This window comes from Prunus persica, chromosome G5 (genome assembly GCF_000346465.2).
Source record: "Prunus persica cultivar Lovell chromosome G5, Prunus_persica_NCBIv2, whole genome shotgun sequence".
NCBI classification, from domain to species: domain Eukaryota; kingdom Viridiplantae; phylum Streptophyta; class Magnoliopsida; order Rosales; family Rosaceae; genus Prunus; species Prunus persica.
In genome coordinates this window covers 16454801-16469019 of record NC_034013.1, presented here as the reverse complement: position 1 = coordinate 16469019, position 14219 = coordinate 16454801, and the positions used below count along the sequence as shown (strand labels likewise).

The following is a 14219-nucleotide window of genomic DNA, read 5'->3' as shown; positions in this document are numbered from 1 at the left end:
TGAGTTCGAATTTCTCTTTCTTATATCACTTGTAAATTTTGTATTTATTAATAATGTAAATATTACTTGTCATTATTTTCTTACTAAATAGTAATAAAAGTTGTGTGAAAAAAAAAAGTTAACAAAACCAAGCAAAAATTAAAAATATAAAAACAGAAGGGGTTCAGTAGATTCTGCAGTGTACTGTTCCTTCCCAAATCAAATCATGGACTTGCATTCCCAGAAATTTTGGACATTCTAATATCCCAAAATTTCTGTTCCGAAATTCAGAAAGTAAAATCAAGGCACCATCAATCTCTCATCATTTTTCTTGCTCAATTAAAAAATTCCAAATACCCAATTTGTATTTTCTATTCCAAGGACTCCGAAAAAGAACCTCCACAAATATGTAACTTCTTTTTTCCCCTTCACAATTAGATAAAATTAAAGTCTGAAGCTACCGCTTTTGTCTTGTGATCTCATCAAATATATAAAAAAAGCTTCAGCCTTCAGCATCTTTCCTCTTTCATTTTGCCTTCCTATCCCCTAACTACTGTTCCTTCTCTCTTCAACTTCACTTTGCTTCCTCTCAAGCCCACAGATCTCCCTCTCTCTAAAGCTCAGATCACTTCCAAGCAGGTACTCCAGATTCTTCTCTTGAATCCACTGTCGCTATGTTTACTGCCTCTACTGGTTAATTTCCATCTTTAATTTTATTTGTTAAATACTATGCTGGTGATTGATCTGTCAATATCATGCTTCCATGGTCAATATCTTCATTACTTTGGATGGCAGTGTTGATATATTTCTGGGATTTTCATATTTTTATAGGGCTTTACATCAAACACAAATTTGTAATCAGATATTGTTTTCGTTATCATCCTGATGTATTTAATTCTCGGTCTGCTTCAGTTTTTAGCTGACCCTTCTTTTTCTGAGGTTGAAATCAGTCGGTCTGCTCCATTGGGGAATTTGCTGGGGTTAACATGAATAAAGACTTTTGGGTTTGCAAGATTGCTTTTAATTGTTCGAGTATTTCTGTGATTTGAGCATATATGTAGGAATTGTTTCCTAATTTATGGTTTGTGATTTTGTACTTCTGATCGAGTACTCAAAACCGTTTTAGCTCATAGTACTTGTTCTTCCGAGCTCAAAGGCAAAGCCTTTGTGCATTATGCTGGCACTTACAGTGTGTTCGTGTGAGCTTATCTGGCTATTGGAGCTTCCTAGAGTAGTCATCATTACTTTGCAGATTCTCTTGTTACAGATATGACAATCTCAATGCATTATTGGATTTTGTAGTGATTCGAATTTGTTTAAAAATAAACTTCAATGCATTTGTTTTGTCAAGAATTATTAAAAATGTACTGCTTTTGGCTCTCTTGTTGTTATTATGTTTTTCTTTGACATCCAGTTGGTTTCATTAGTTTGTTCCTCTACTAACATTACAAGATTTGAACTTCCATAGATAGTCATGCAGGAAGCATCTCCTGCCTCTGCTCCCAGTGCCCAACTTGTTGGCAATGCCTTTGTGGAGCAATATTACCATATTCTTCATGAATCTCCACAATTAGTGCATAGGTTTTATCAGGATTCCAGCTCTCTTAGCAGGACAGATGTCAATGGCAATATGGCAACAGTGACAACTATGCAAGTAAGTATACTATGATATCGCGGAAATAAACTTTTATACCGAGTATCGAGACTTGAAATTTCTTTGTTGTATGGTTTAACATGGATTGGACAACTTTTTTTGTCTTTATGTTTCCAATTTAGTTTTCACTTTAAGGCATTACAAAAAGTTTGGCTTTATAGTAAGAATTTAAATATATATTTCCTTTTTATACAAAGTTGAACATGATTTTGGCAGCTATTCTATCACATTGTCATATTAAATGCGTCTTTGAATGAATTTTGAACAAATCTGTAGATGGGATGTTTATTTGATGCTGTGTAGGCTCCAATTTTTGACATTTATGGACCAATTATTTGTCACCCTAACCAGTAATACTTTGATATGATACTACTCATAGACTAAAAGGTATTACTGAGTTTATATTACATAAGAATTGTTTGAATTAGATTTGCGAAACAATATAGTACATCACTCCACATAAATAGGAATCTTGTTGTTTGTTTTGAAAATTTTCAAATTTTTTGCATCACCTCTTGGACTCGATATAAACTGGATTGAGAATCCTGAATTATTATTGTAAATAAGAAATTTTGATGAAAAATATTACATTTGTTAACATTGTATTATCTTTGCGAGCAGGCAATAAGTCAAAAAATTCAGTCCTTAAATTATGGAGACTATACGGCAGAAATAAAAACTGCAGATTCTCAGGAGTCTTATGAGAAAGGAGTGATTGTTCTCGTCACCGGATGCTTGACTGGAAAGGACAATGTGGGAAGAAAATTTGCCCAAACATTCTTTCTAGCTCCACAGGAGAAGGGGTATTATGTCTTAAATGATGTTTTTAGGTATATTGAGGACAATGAATCTTTGCAGACCAATAATGTCTTGGTTAACGGCATCAATGAAAGTGCTCCAGAAGCTATCTTGACAGCAGAACCAGGTTGGCATTAGTTTTCTTTCTTGATGTACCACTTTTTGTTATTTGCTGTAGCTTTCGTTTTCAAATTGCTTCTATGTTGTTCCAGAGCCTACTCACGCTCCCGATCATCTTGTGGTGGATCGTGCAACTTCCTTTGAGGAAGAGGATCTCAATAATGGTCCTGAAGTTTGTGATCCTTCAGATAATGATGAAGGATCAGTTATTGAAGAAGAGATTGTGGAGCCCCCAGCTCACTCAAGTCAGAATCAAGGTCTTGCAGATGTTGATCCAACCCCTGATCCTGCCCCTGAAACCCAGGAGGATGTTCCAAAGAAATCATATGCATCAATTGTGAGTTTAGGCCCATCACCTTCCTTTGTTTTTTATTTTTTGGGAGCAAGTATTTTTACTTTTGATGTCAACCCTATTTTTGGTTTTAATCTAATGAAGCTTCATTTAGGTGAAGGTAATGAAAAGTAATGCTGCATCCAGTCCTGTCCGTGTGCCTACCCGCACCGTGAGGACAATATCTGCAAACACTGACCATCAATCCCTTGGTTTTGCACAACCAGCTCCTGCACCAGTGGCATCAGCTCCTAGTGGTGATGCTGCCCCTGAAAGTAGCAATGCTCATGAGGAAGGTAAATGATACTCAACTTGCTGTCTTCTTTTTCCCTAAATAAAATGGTACTCAGCTTTCAATGGTCTAATTGCTTAGTTAACTTGCATAACACTTGCCTGAGTTTGAGACGCTCATGTATTTTTTCATGGATGAAGTCTGATCTCTATTCTTTACAGCAGAAGGTCACTCCATACATGTACGGAATTTGCCATATGATGCAACAGTGGAACAACTTGAGAAGGAGTTTAAGAAATTTGGGCCTATTAAGCGTGATGGGATCCAAGTCCGGAGTAGTAAGGTCTGCTTCATATGTATGATGCACTTTCGAATCCAACTGAGGATGCTTTGATGTAGCCTTACATGTCATATGTTTTTGGTTTTTTGCAGCAAGGATTCTGCTTTGGCTTTGTTGAATTTGAGACTTTGAGTTCCATGCAAAGTGCACTTGAGGTATACTTACTTTCACATTCTACTTGTCAAAAATTCCAAGTTTCTGGAGGTCTGCTTTTTAGCCTATGTTTAGTGTTATAGTTTGTTCAGTTCAGAGTTAGCATTGGAAATAGTATAAACTTCTCTTTCCCTCCACATCTTCCAACACCCCAACACCCACACAACCCCCCCCCCCCCCCCCCCCCCCCAAAACACAAAAATAAAGGGAAAAATAAGGGCCAGGACTGAACCCAAGATCTCAACCTCCACTTGTATCCTTGAGGGATTCGGAGGTGCCACTAGGCCCAATGGTCATTTGCATCATTACCATGAGGATGTCTTTGTTTTCTCAGTGAAAATGGAGGCATTGCCCCCCACACATCTCTCTACGGATGTGTTATGACACTCGCCAAGATTTTACAAAGTTGTGAGCTGTAATTGAGTGCTGTCTGTTATTTTCTTTTCTTGGCTCTTTCCTTGCAGTCTTGTTGGATGAGTTGACAAAATTTAGTGTCAAATCAATTGTTAGTTTTTGAATTCCCTTTATGCAGAGCACATTATTGCTTGAGCTCAGCCCATTTGCAGACTGAGCTACTGCGCTTAGATTGTTTCACTGATTGTAACAAATGAGCTTGCACAGTTGCTCGCTAAATTTAATTGAGCTGAGCTTGAGCTTCTCAGTTTGTTGAGTAGTCTTGCATTTTTAACAAGGTTCTATTTGCATACATAAACAAAAGAAATGGAAAAAAAGAAGAAGTCATTCTCTCGGATGTGAAGACCTCCAGTTGATTAATAGTTGCTTATATCATCTGAACAATACCACTGGGATAACATTTAGGCAGTCCAAGGATATATGTTCATAAACTGCCATTTGACTGGCAGGTTGTAATGTGTTTATTGCTAGCTGTGGGTGCCATGCATTACTGTATCTTTGCAATCTTGGTTTACTTAGCTTGTATCAGTGTATGTTTAATCCAATTTTCAACTTGTTGAAAATCCTTACAGGCTTCACCTATCACCATCGGGGACCGCCCGGCAGTGATCGAGGAAAAGAGAACCACAACTCGAGGTAAGCTTGGCAGGGTGGGGGTTATAGAAGGTTGTAAGGTAAAAAGAATCTGCTACTAAATGTTGTAAAACTAACAAAGCTGCTGGCTGTTACAGTTAGCAGTGGTGGGAGAGGAAGGTTCTCTTCAGGAAGAGCTGGCTTTCGGAGTGACACTTTCAGGGGTCGTGGGAACTATGGTGGTGGCCGTAGCTATGGCAGGAATGAATTCAGAAACCAGGGTGAGTTTTCTGGGCGAGCCAGGGGAGCTGGACGAAATGGAGAGGGTTATCAGCGGGTGAATCTGAATGGAAGAGGTGGTGGACGTCAAGGTGCGGCAAACCGCAGTTCCGTTCCTGCTTGAAGTTTTTGAAAGAAAGTGGTGGATAGACAATTTTTTTCACACGACAAGAGGGTCTCCTTTTTTTTACCCCTTCTCTCCTTCAATTGCAATTTGTTGGATAAAAAGAGTTGTATTGGAACTATCAGAAATTTAGGTTATTTTGTTTGTTATAATTGCGAGTTTCTGTTAAGAATTTTTCTTTTCTTTTCTTTTTGATAACCTGTATTTTCGTAGATTATTTTATAGAGCTTACATGGCGTGAGTAAGTTGTGTCAGTTCAATGTATTTCTATGAATCCAAATCTATATATTCTGTTATTTTGGTCATGAAATCCGTCTCCATTTTCTAATCCATGCTTGCTGACATGAAATGTTTAGAAATATGTCTAGCAGTCACAATTACAGAGTGGCCAAATAATGATCCTCTCATTATCCCAAAATGAGACCTGGTTCATCAAATTTTTCAACTTGACTTCTGCAAGTTGGATACAAAATTTGAAGCAGCAAAAGCTGCAGAACCACCCACCACTGAAAGCAAAGCAACAAAAGCTTGTACCCCTATCTCCAAAGGATAATCCTCAGGCACAAGATAGACTACAAATGGACCCAAAAGCAGCAATACTAAGCTAAGAGTGAACAATGCCCCCGGAGTTCCCGGGTCAGTGGCTGCCGATAGAACTCCGAATTCCTCCGCCTTGGAGAGCAGACCCAGTTTCTCTATGCTCGACAGCGAGAGCCCGGACTTCTCTGCCGCCGATAGCAGGCCGGCTTTCTCTGCTTTGGTCAGTAGCTTCAGTTGCTCCACCCTTGTTAGTAGCTTAACTGGTGGTTTAGTTGAATTCTGCATTGTAAATGGTTCACGTTTTAGTCCCTAGCTTGGCACAATTTTGATGAGGGAGCTGCTAATAAGCTAAAGCTATCCCAAGAACAACATAATTTTTAACATATTTTACAAGACAGGGCATAGGCTAGAGATATTGCATAAATAATATAAAGAGCAAGTTACCTTCTTGGAGCTAGCTGTTTTGTTAACAGAAGGAATGGGCTTCTGGGTAGCCATGGATTGGATGAGAAGGGGTGAGAAAGAAGAAGCATAATTCTCTCTTCTGCCTCCCAATGGCGCACCTCTCACGCTGCTACAAAATGCTTTGGCCTCCATGCTCTCTCTCTCTCTCTCTCTCTCTTCCTCTCTCTATGTTTGTGATGGCTTTCGCTGTTTCTCAGAGTTCGTGAATCCTTGAATTGAAGGCTGGTTTGGCTCAAATTAAATTAGTGGACAGGAAGATGAGGTTCGAGTGTAAACGTGTCACCACGTGGACCGACCGATGGATCAAACTGTTTCTCCTCCATATAAAGGGACTTTTTAATGAGCAAGGTTATTGTAGTAATTTCGCTACTTACCCTCCTTTTAAGTGGGTGCCGCGCGGTCAAAGTTCTTTTTATCTCGTCAAACACCTCCAAATCTCAAAACCCCAAACTTAAACCCTAAAGCACAAATTCTCTCTCTCCCTCTCCTTCTCAACACGTCAATGGCGGACTTCCCGATCTCACTGGACAAGGCGAAATACTTCTTGCAGTCCCAGTATCATGACGAGGAAAAGTGGGCCCTTAACATGGTACTCTCTCTCAAACACTCTCTCGCCGTTTTCGATTTTGTTGGAAGCTTAAGACTTGTTATTAGAGACTTATTATTAGAATTTCTTGATTTTTATTTAGGCGTGATTTCAATTGCATGTATGTATAATTTCCTCATGTTTTGGCCATAGGATGTGGGAAAAGTTTATGTTATTTGGATTAGAATATATAATTTTCCCGGGACTTGCGATTCATGGAGGTCGGAGGGGTGTCTGTTTTGTGCCTCTTGATTTGAGATTAGCATCGGGAAAGTTAAAAGAAGTTTTGTTTTGCAAGGACAAGTGTTACTCGTAGTTCATATAAATGTTTTCTTAGGTATTTGACTAAAGGATGCTGTGTGGTTGTGACATGTCTTTTTGCTATGTTAACTGGAAAACTTTACAAGTGGAAGGAAAACATGGTCGCTATGTTACATTAACAAGTGTTAGCCAAACCTTGCTTTTTTATTTGTCTAAGATGTGGAATTTGGATTATGGTATCTCAGTTATTAACATTACAGATGTTGCAAGTTTCCGAATCGCAATTTTTTGTGATTACGATTGTGCTTATAAGCTATAACAATAGATGTCCTTTTAGGCGATGCTCGTCTCTTTATCATTATATCTTGGTTTCCATAAAAAATTGTAAACCGAAGACATAAGTTTTTCCTTGCAAGAATCGTGCTTCTGTTCTAGACTCTAGTCTATAGAAAGTGTCAGATATCGATATGAGTGTGTTTTGCAAAGTTGCCTTCAATATTTTGATCTTTTCAGTTTTTTTCTTTTTGTCCGAGATCTTTTCAGATAGTGATCCTTAATAAACAGGGGTTCTTTTGCCCTTGTTATACTGTAGTGAACGTTTCTTGTATTCTTTCAGAACTCGAGTTTTATTTGTTTTGCATGGATGCCAGATGCTATATGTCACTCATAAATCCATCTTTTTGTTGAGATTACAATGGGGATAAAGGAATTAAAAGTGTATTTCTCTCTTGCAGAAATTGCTGCGTGCTGCAGGTCTGTTTGCAGGATCAATTCTTCTAATGCGGAGTTACGGTGATCTGATGGCCATATGAGCTTTTCTTATGTGTTAGGACGTCCTAATTAGCAAGTTCTGTATGGTTCCTTTGTTGCTTATGCGGATTTATTTGGCATTTTGTTGAATTACAGGTTTTCCTGTTTACTTTAGTTGTGGTGATGTTAATAACTTAAAATGAGTTTCCAAGCATATGAGCATGCTCTCTTGGAGAGTTTAGGACATGAATGAAATTACATCACTTTCATATACTGAATGGTTTTTATGAATTGCTTATTCATATGATTTTCCATGCCACCAATTGATCATTTTATTCCTTGTAGACAATCCCCAAATTGGTTTGACATCTTCAACTTCTGCTAGATATAGTACTCAAACCACTTCCAGCCAACCTTATGTTCTTCATTTTCATCGGACATGTTCGTTCATATCCATTTTCTCTCTCCTTGTTTTTATTTTTCTTAATTTTCAAAAAATTCATTATGTGAATCATGATAAGTGGTGTTTGCCTTAAAGAGGAGAAGACTTTCTTGAAACAGAGATAGTACTATTTTGTTATTCCCAGTCAATAAAGCTATGTCACACGGGATAACATTGATAGCACCATTATAACGAAGTTTTTCTCTTTAAGGAGTAAAGAATTCATGTCATCCAAAAGACAATGCCATTTTTTTTTAAAAAAATATTGGACCCATGGAAAATTGTCCCCTTCTTTAACAAGCGACGTATGAACTAACCAAAAGATCAATAGCCGGATATGTTCTATTTTATTTGGGCTTTGTTTGGGCCAGTGGAACTCATTCAAGGAAAAGATTTTTTACCCTACGATATTACAAAGGGTAGTATTGAGTTTTCACATTTCATATACCCTATTAAATTAATAGCTCAATTTTGCAACATCCTGTAAGTTTTCAGTTCGGTTTGTTTGTCTATAATCTGAGTTTTTGTTTTGTTTAGTTCAAACCGTTTTTTGCCCTTCCCACATCTAACGATCCAAAACTCTTCCCTAGAGCCAGAAGTCCACTCGACCATTAGATCGAGAGAGATATGTACCAGGGTGGCGGGAGCACCTTAAGCTAAGATGGGCTCTACTCCATGAAAATATGTGTAGACATCTCTCTGAAAATTATGGCTTCCAAATGAGCCAATTGATAAAGTGATGGTGAGTTAAAATAAACACTTGGCAGCAGTTGGTCCCTTGCTCCCGGCGCAGGTGCGAGCCCTTGGCCCACCTTGCATGCAATCTGACAGCAAAGCGCAGTGGATACATCATCCGTTCCGTACGGGAGATCCGACACGTGGCCTTACAACTGGTCAACTGGGCTTTTCTTGTGGACAAAAGCTAATCCCACCTCAGTAAGTAGGCCTCTTGCGCATGGCCCACACCTGTCACATTGGATATGATAGAGAGCTCGACGCCCCCAATTTTTCTCAATTCCTCGCCGCGGGTTTTTGCTCTGAAAAATTATACGGCGATTTTCGACGAATCATGGTGAGGGATGCTTTTGTAAAACATATGTGAACAATTTCTGTTTTTTTAGAAAAACAATGAGAGTCAATGTTGAACAGAGATTCTCTATAAATAGCATAACGTGATTTAGGTTAGTTTATCAAGGCAGTGTGTTCGTTTTTCTATCTTTAAATTTAAATAGATTTCTTTAAAAATTAGATTAATGTAAAATAATTTTTTTAAAAAAATCTCTATAAACAATAATTTTAAAAAATGGATTGACAAATACAAGATGTGGTTTTAAAAATATAGAAATAGCATTAAACTTGTAACATTAAAAATTGATTTGCAAAAGTTAAACTGAATTCCCTTAGAAGGGTGCCAAAGAGGATGAACAATTCAGTTAAAAAAAATGTGAAATTACAAGCGGGGTTTGCTGCTAGCACATACAAAACAGAGCCAAAACAGAGTTCTTCAGACTGACCGTTGAGACCCCTGATTTTGGCCGCAATAGTGTCTAAATTCCAATTTTGTTTCCTTCTACTTCGACACATGGCTTTTGAAGGCAAATAACACTCACCACACTCACTTTTAACTCCTGCCACACCTCTCACTCCAAATCCCCGACTTCACCAACCCAGTAAGACACTGCTGTAACAGTCCTTGATCTTCAACTCCTGTTTTCTTTTTCTACCTTTTGAAGATTTGCCATCAATTTTGCTCACAATTTACGAACACAATCCAGGAGAAGGGACAGAGGCGCACACAGATACATACAGCTAAGCTGAGTTACAAGTGGTGGTAGTGGTAAGAGTCATTGAGCTGCAACTTGCAAAACAGTGAGAGAGATCTAAAAAGAGTAACCGTACAAAATCTGAGCCACTCTCCTTCTCACACTCTACGCTCTCTCTCTCTGCCTCCTCTGATAACCACGTGGGTTTTGAGAAATGCCAGCTACAATGCCATTGTCACCTGCGGCAACACCTACAAAGAACAAATTTTGTCTCTTTTCTCGATCCATTTCCAATATAAACCCCCCTCCCTCTGCTCTGATCAGTTGCAGTTCTCTATTTGCAATGCAGAGTGGTCGGTGATCGGTGGTGTCTGTCAAAAACAAACCTGTAAGCCTATCTGGGTTCGCTTAATTTCTCTCTTTTTCTCACTCTATCATCTTCGTTGTTTTTGCTGCAATTTTCAATTGGGTTAAAGAACTTATCTGGGTTTTTCAAAAATTTCACGGTAGTTCTTTCTTAGTTTATAATTTGCTCTCCATGTTTTTGTGCCTAACTTTTAATTTTCTTGCAACAGAAGAGCCTTAAAGGAAGCGTTTTGAGACCAAGTTGCTCACTTTTCTGTCTGCAATGGCTGAGGCAAACAAAGACCAGGTTTCCCAACCCAACAACAACGCCATGCAAAACAACAACGCCGATTCTGTGGACCCAGAACTCAACCTGGGGCTCTCTCTTGGAGAAATCTACACTGAAAATCCCAACGAGAACGCTCTGGCTCGGTCTTCAACGATGGCTGGATTCTTAAAACCCAAAACGACGCCGGAGGAGGAAATGGTGGCTGCTCCTCTTCCTTCAGTGCAGCTGCCAAGGTCAAGCTCTGTTCCGGAATGGACAGGGCAGCGGATGATTAGGCACAAGGACATACTGGCGTTGAGAAGAATGGAGAGAAAGAAGAGGTTGGCAGAGAAGCTGAGGAAAGAAGAATTAGCTGCTTCTTTGCGAGAGAAGACTAGCCCTCCGGCAGCACAGGCATCGCAGCCGCCTGAAGCCAACGCCACCGGGCCCTTGAGCACCGTTTTTAAGTTCGAACTCAAAGCAGAGGGATATATCACTGTGTCTGCGGCTTCAAACGGTAAACCACATCCACATATGAAATTAATTATTTGCGCATGTATTTTTGTTTCTGTTTTTTCTTTGTTTACCCTTTTAATATTTTGCTTGCCATAAATTGTGATTGTTTGATCTTGTACTTATGTTTAGTTGCTCTTGTAGTACTTAAGATTGCAACTTCCTTGATTTTGGTTATGTATTCCGTTAGATCGCATATGAATTTTGCCGCATGATGTTTCTGTTGAAAGAAATACAGTACATAGTCAGTTGCATGAGGAAGATAGTATCTGTTTGGATGAAAAATAGGAACTTTTGTTCTTCTATGATTCTCATGTGTGTTTGTTTGTTTGTTTGTTTGTTTAATATGTTTTTCTGGTTTGTTTTATATATAGTTGAATGCATGGTGTGCTAAAATAGACAGCTAATAAGAAAGAGGAACAGTGTAGTTAGTAAGAAAATGTAAGTAGAAAAACCGCAATTGTGTTTGGAAGGTCACTATTGAAAGTCTTGAATTGTTCGTGCATGGAAGGGGAAATGCTTTCCATGCAATTTGGTTAGGGTAATTGATACGATTTGGTAGTTGGTATTTTCGATTCGGTCATGAAAAGGGTAACAAAATGGCAGAGCATGTGGGAAAGCAAGACAGGAGAATTTGCGGCGTCCATGTGGAAAGATGACCTCCATTCCTTTTGCTTCGTCAACGATGTTAAAGATGGTGATGACTGGTGAACCCGAGCATGGAATCCGGGAAACATCCGCGTGTCGACAAAAATTAGGAAAGAACTTGTGTCTGAGTCTGACAATGTATCGATGGAAAAAGAAAACGAATTCATTTGCATATCGACAAATATTAAGAAAAAGTCTATATCCGACAACGTATCAACAAAATAAAAAAACAGCAGTGCATATCAGCCTAATATAGAATTTGAACCTTACCGCGTATGGACAAAATCAAAAGTTTCATCTTCATAGTCCCATTCTAACATTTAATTCAAAAGTTTTTCTCACATAGAAATGCCTAGTTATGTGTAACGTGTATTATTACATATAATGTGTGAGTGACCATCCAAAACTCTACTGCTATGGAACTGATAAGTGGCACGAAATGGTTCATGTTCTGAACGGAGTTAGTTTTCTTGACCATAAAGTAGTAGTTCTAATACATGAAAAATCTTTTGTCCCTCTGCTTCCTGGTATTTTTTACTTCCTTTCATCCTTATGCATACAACTTCGTGTGAACATGCTTGGTAGAAGCTTCTTTTTTGGGATGTTAGTTTGTAGCAGTCTTGTCTTAGATATCTCAAAGTTTCATAGTGGCAAAGCTCATGATATTTTTAGATTATTAAACAAAGAGAAGTTTTCCTTCCTTCAGTTGAGGTGCGTTTGGGATACAGATCTTGGCCTGTTCAGCGGCATAGTATGTCCGTTTCTGGTGTGGAAACACCAGTATGTGAGATGTACTGGTAAAGGAAAGAAGGCAAAAGATTAAAAAACTCAAGAATGATTTTACATATTATCCCAGTCCAATAACATTTTCTAAGCTTCTTCTGTGATGGCATTGAAGTCTAAACATTTATGCTTTAGAAGTCCTAAGCAATACATGGGTCTAAAAAGGAGACAGAAACTAATGTCTACAGACCAACATAGAAAACATGCTGCCTGGTCTTCATAGGTTTAAGTGTTTGTCTGGATTGTTCTTTACCATGTCCTTGCTGGTAAACCTTCTGTCAGGAGGAGGGTTTTAATATAATTCAGGATACCAATTTTGATGTTCTGAGACAACTGAAACATAGGTTGTATATCCACTTTCTTGTTCAGCTATGTTATCTTATTGTCATCTCCATGATTATATACTGGAGTTTGGTTCTTCTTCTTTTGAGTATACTTGTGTCAGCATATACAAGTGTAGCCTCCACCAAGTTGAAATGTGAAAGGTAAAGGACTTCATTTCTCTTAATAAAAGCAGTATTTATTTCTTATAAATGTTTATCCAATTGCGGACGGTGCCTGTTAGATTTTCTTAAACAAAATCTGTGTATGATAGTAAGTCTCATTTACAACAATAGATGATTAAGGACTGCTGTAAAGTCATAGCATTATAGCAGCAAGAACAATAACATTTTGAGACAACTTGCTAGTTTCAGATTGAAACCCCTGCTGATTAAGACTCAGTTTATAGCATATAACTTTCTTTGACCTGTGACATTTACTTCCATTCACTTTTCCTCTATTGTACATTCTTCCTCAAAGATTTGAACTTGTGTAAATTCCATGCAGGAGCAGGATGTTTTGAGACATTCCCTTCCGGTAGTGACATCAAGCCGGTGGTCACCTCTTCAAAAGTGGCCACTTTAGAACATGTCAACCCTGCACACAATGCCATGGAAAATCCCTCAAAGGCGGCTAGATTTTCCAATGCTGTTGTGCCGAAGGAGGAGCTGACATCCAAAATGCCTTCTGTGAGAACCTTCGGAGCAGATGGGAGGAAGACCGAGGGGGTTCTGTACAAGTATAGACAAGGCCAGGTCGGCATTTTGTGTGCTTGCCATGGCAGTTTTCTCTCCCCAGCCGAATTTGTCAAGCATGCTGGTGGAAATGAAGTGGCAAACCCCCTGAGGCACATCATTATCTGCTCAACTCCATGTTATGATTAGGTCAACGGTGGTGGCTCTGTCGCCCCATTGTAATTTTAATTGATAATTGAACACCTTAAGTTGAGCAATTAGCTCTATTTTGTTAGTGAAAGTTTACTCTGATTATTATCCTTTATATAGTCCTTTCTGAAATAACTTTGGAAGGTTATATGGAACATCAGGCGATGCTTTAGTTACCCCAAAGCACACTAACAATCTACATCAAGCAGACCTCCGGTGTCCTTGTAACTTGTTGGCTTTGTGTTATATCCAAAGTTTAGCAGGTTTTGGGTTCGACTGGCATCAAATCGAAAAGAACGAATAAAAACAACTAAACAAGTTAGACTAATCTCAATATTTTGTGTAAACCAAGTTGTCTCAAAAAGGTTAAATGATGAAATTAGGGGCCCTTTATTTACCATGAATGGAGGAAGTAAGGAATCGGATAATTTAGGAATTGAGGAAGTAAGGAATTGATATGAAATCAGAGTGATACCATTACCAAAAACTTCAATTTGTGTTGCAGCATCGTAGCTTCAATGCTCCATCATCCTCTATTGAGCCATCTAAAGATATGCACAAAATAACGGATTTTGTTTTTCCTCACAATTCTTCTCCTCCTCCTTTATTTTATGTTTTTTATTTGGAGAGGGAGGAAAGGTGAGAGTTGAACA

At 38.5% G+C, this 14219-nt stretch overlaps 4 protein-coding genes across 13 annotated transcripts; 3 read left to right on the top strand and 1 right to left on the bottom strand.

Moving 5' to 3' along the window:
* LOC18776519 (ras GTPase-activating protein-binding protein 1) lies at positions 200 to 5302 on the top strand. 6 transcript variants are annotated; one of them, XM_020563725.1, is made up of 9 exons: positions 200 to 618; positions 1452 to 1633; positions 2255 to 2558; positions 2644 to 2888; positions 3004 to 3178; positions 3336 to 3457; positions 3547 to 3609; positions 4594 to 4657; positions 4753 to 5302. In XM_020563725.1, exons 2-9 carry the CDS (start codon positions 1454 to 1456, stop codon positions 4995 to 4997), a joined length of 1398 nt encoding a protein of 465 aa, XP_020419314.1. In that variant the 5' UTR covers positions 200 to 618; positions 1452 to 1453; the 3' UTR covers positions 4998 to 5302. The 6 variants fall into 6 exon arrangements, with proteins under 6 accessions (XP_020419314.1, XP_007209111.1, XP_020419312.1 ...); XM_007209049.2 differs by having other exon boundaries at positions 201 to 618; positions 1448 to 1633; XM_020563723.1 differs by having other exon boundaries at positions 203 to 618; positions 2998 to 3178.
* LOC18777831 lies at positions 5349 to 6233 on the bottom strand. Its single transcript, XM_007209616.2, has 2 exons — positions 5982 to 6233; positions 5349 to 5816 (listed from the first exon to the last, which is right to left on the bottom strand). The coding sequence occupies exons 1-2, from the start codon at positions 6132 to 6134 to the stop codon at positions 5439 to 5441; spliced, it is 531 nt and encodes a 176-aa protein (XP_007209678.1). The 5' UTR covers positions 6135 to 6233; the 3' UTR covers positions 5349 to 5438.
* On the top strand, positions 6403 to 7901 carry LOC18775645 (mitochondrial import receptor subunit TOM5 homolog). Its single transcript, XM_007210961.2, has 2 exons — positions 6403 to 6591; positions 7584 to 7901. The coding sequence occupies exons 1-2, from the start codon at positions 6505 to 6507 to the stop codon at positions 7659 to 7661; spliced, it is 165 nt and encodes a 54-aa protein (XP_007211023.2). The 5' UTR covers positions 6403 to 6504; the 3' UTR covers positions 7662 to 7901.
* Positions 9526 to 13749, top strand: LOC18776091 (ninja-family protein AFP3). Of its 5 annotated transcripts, XM_020563456.1 has the most exons (4): positions 9527 to 9711; positions 9817 to 10192; positions 10380 to 10934; positions 13190 to 13749. In XM_020563456.1, the coding sequence occupies exons 3-4, from the start codon at positions 10433 to 10435 to the stop codon at positions 13564 to 13566; spliced, it is 879 nt and encodes a 292-aa protein (XP_020419045.1). In that variant the 5' UTR covers positions 9527 to 9711; positions 9817 to 10192; positions 10380 to 10432; the 3' UTR covers positions 13567 to 13749. The 5 variants fall into 5 exon arrangements, with proteins under 5 accessions (XP_020419048.1, XP_020419045.1, XP_007208775.1 ...); XM_020563459.1 differs by having other exon boundaries at positions 9526 to 10192; positions 13196 to 13749; XM_007208713.2 differs by having other exon boundaries at positions 9527 to 10192.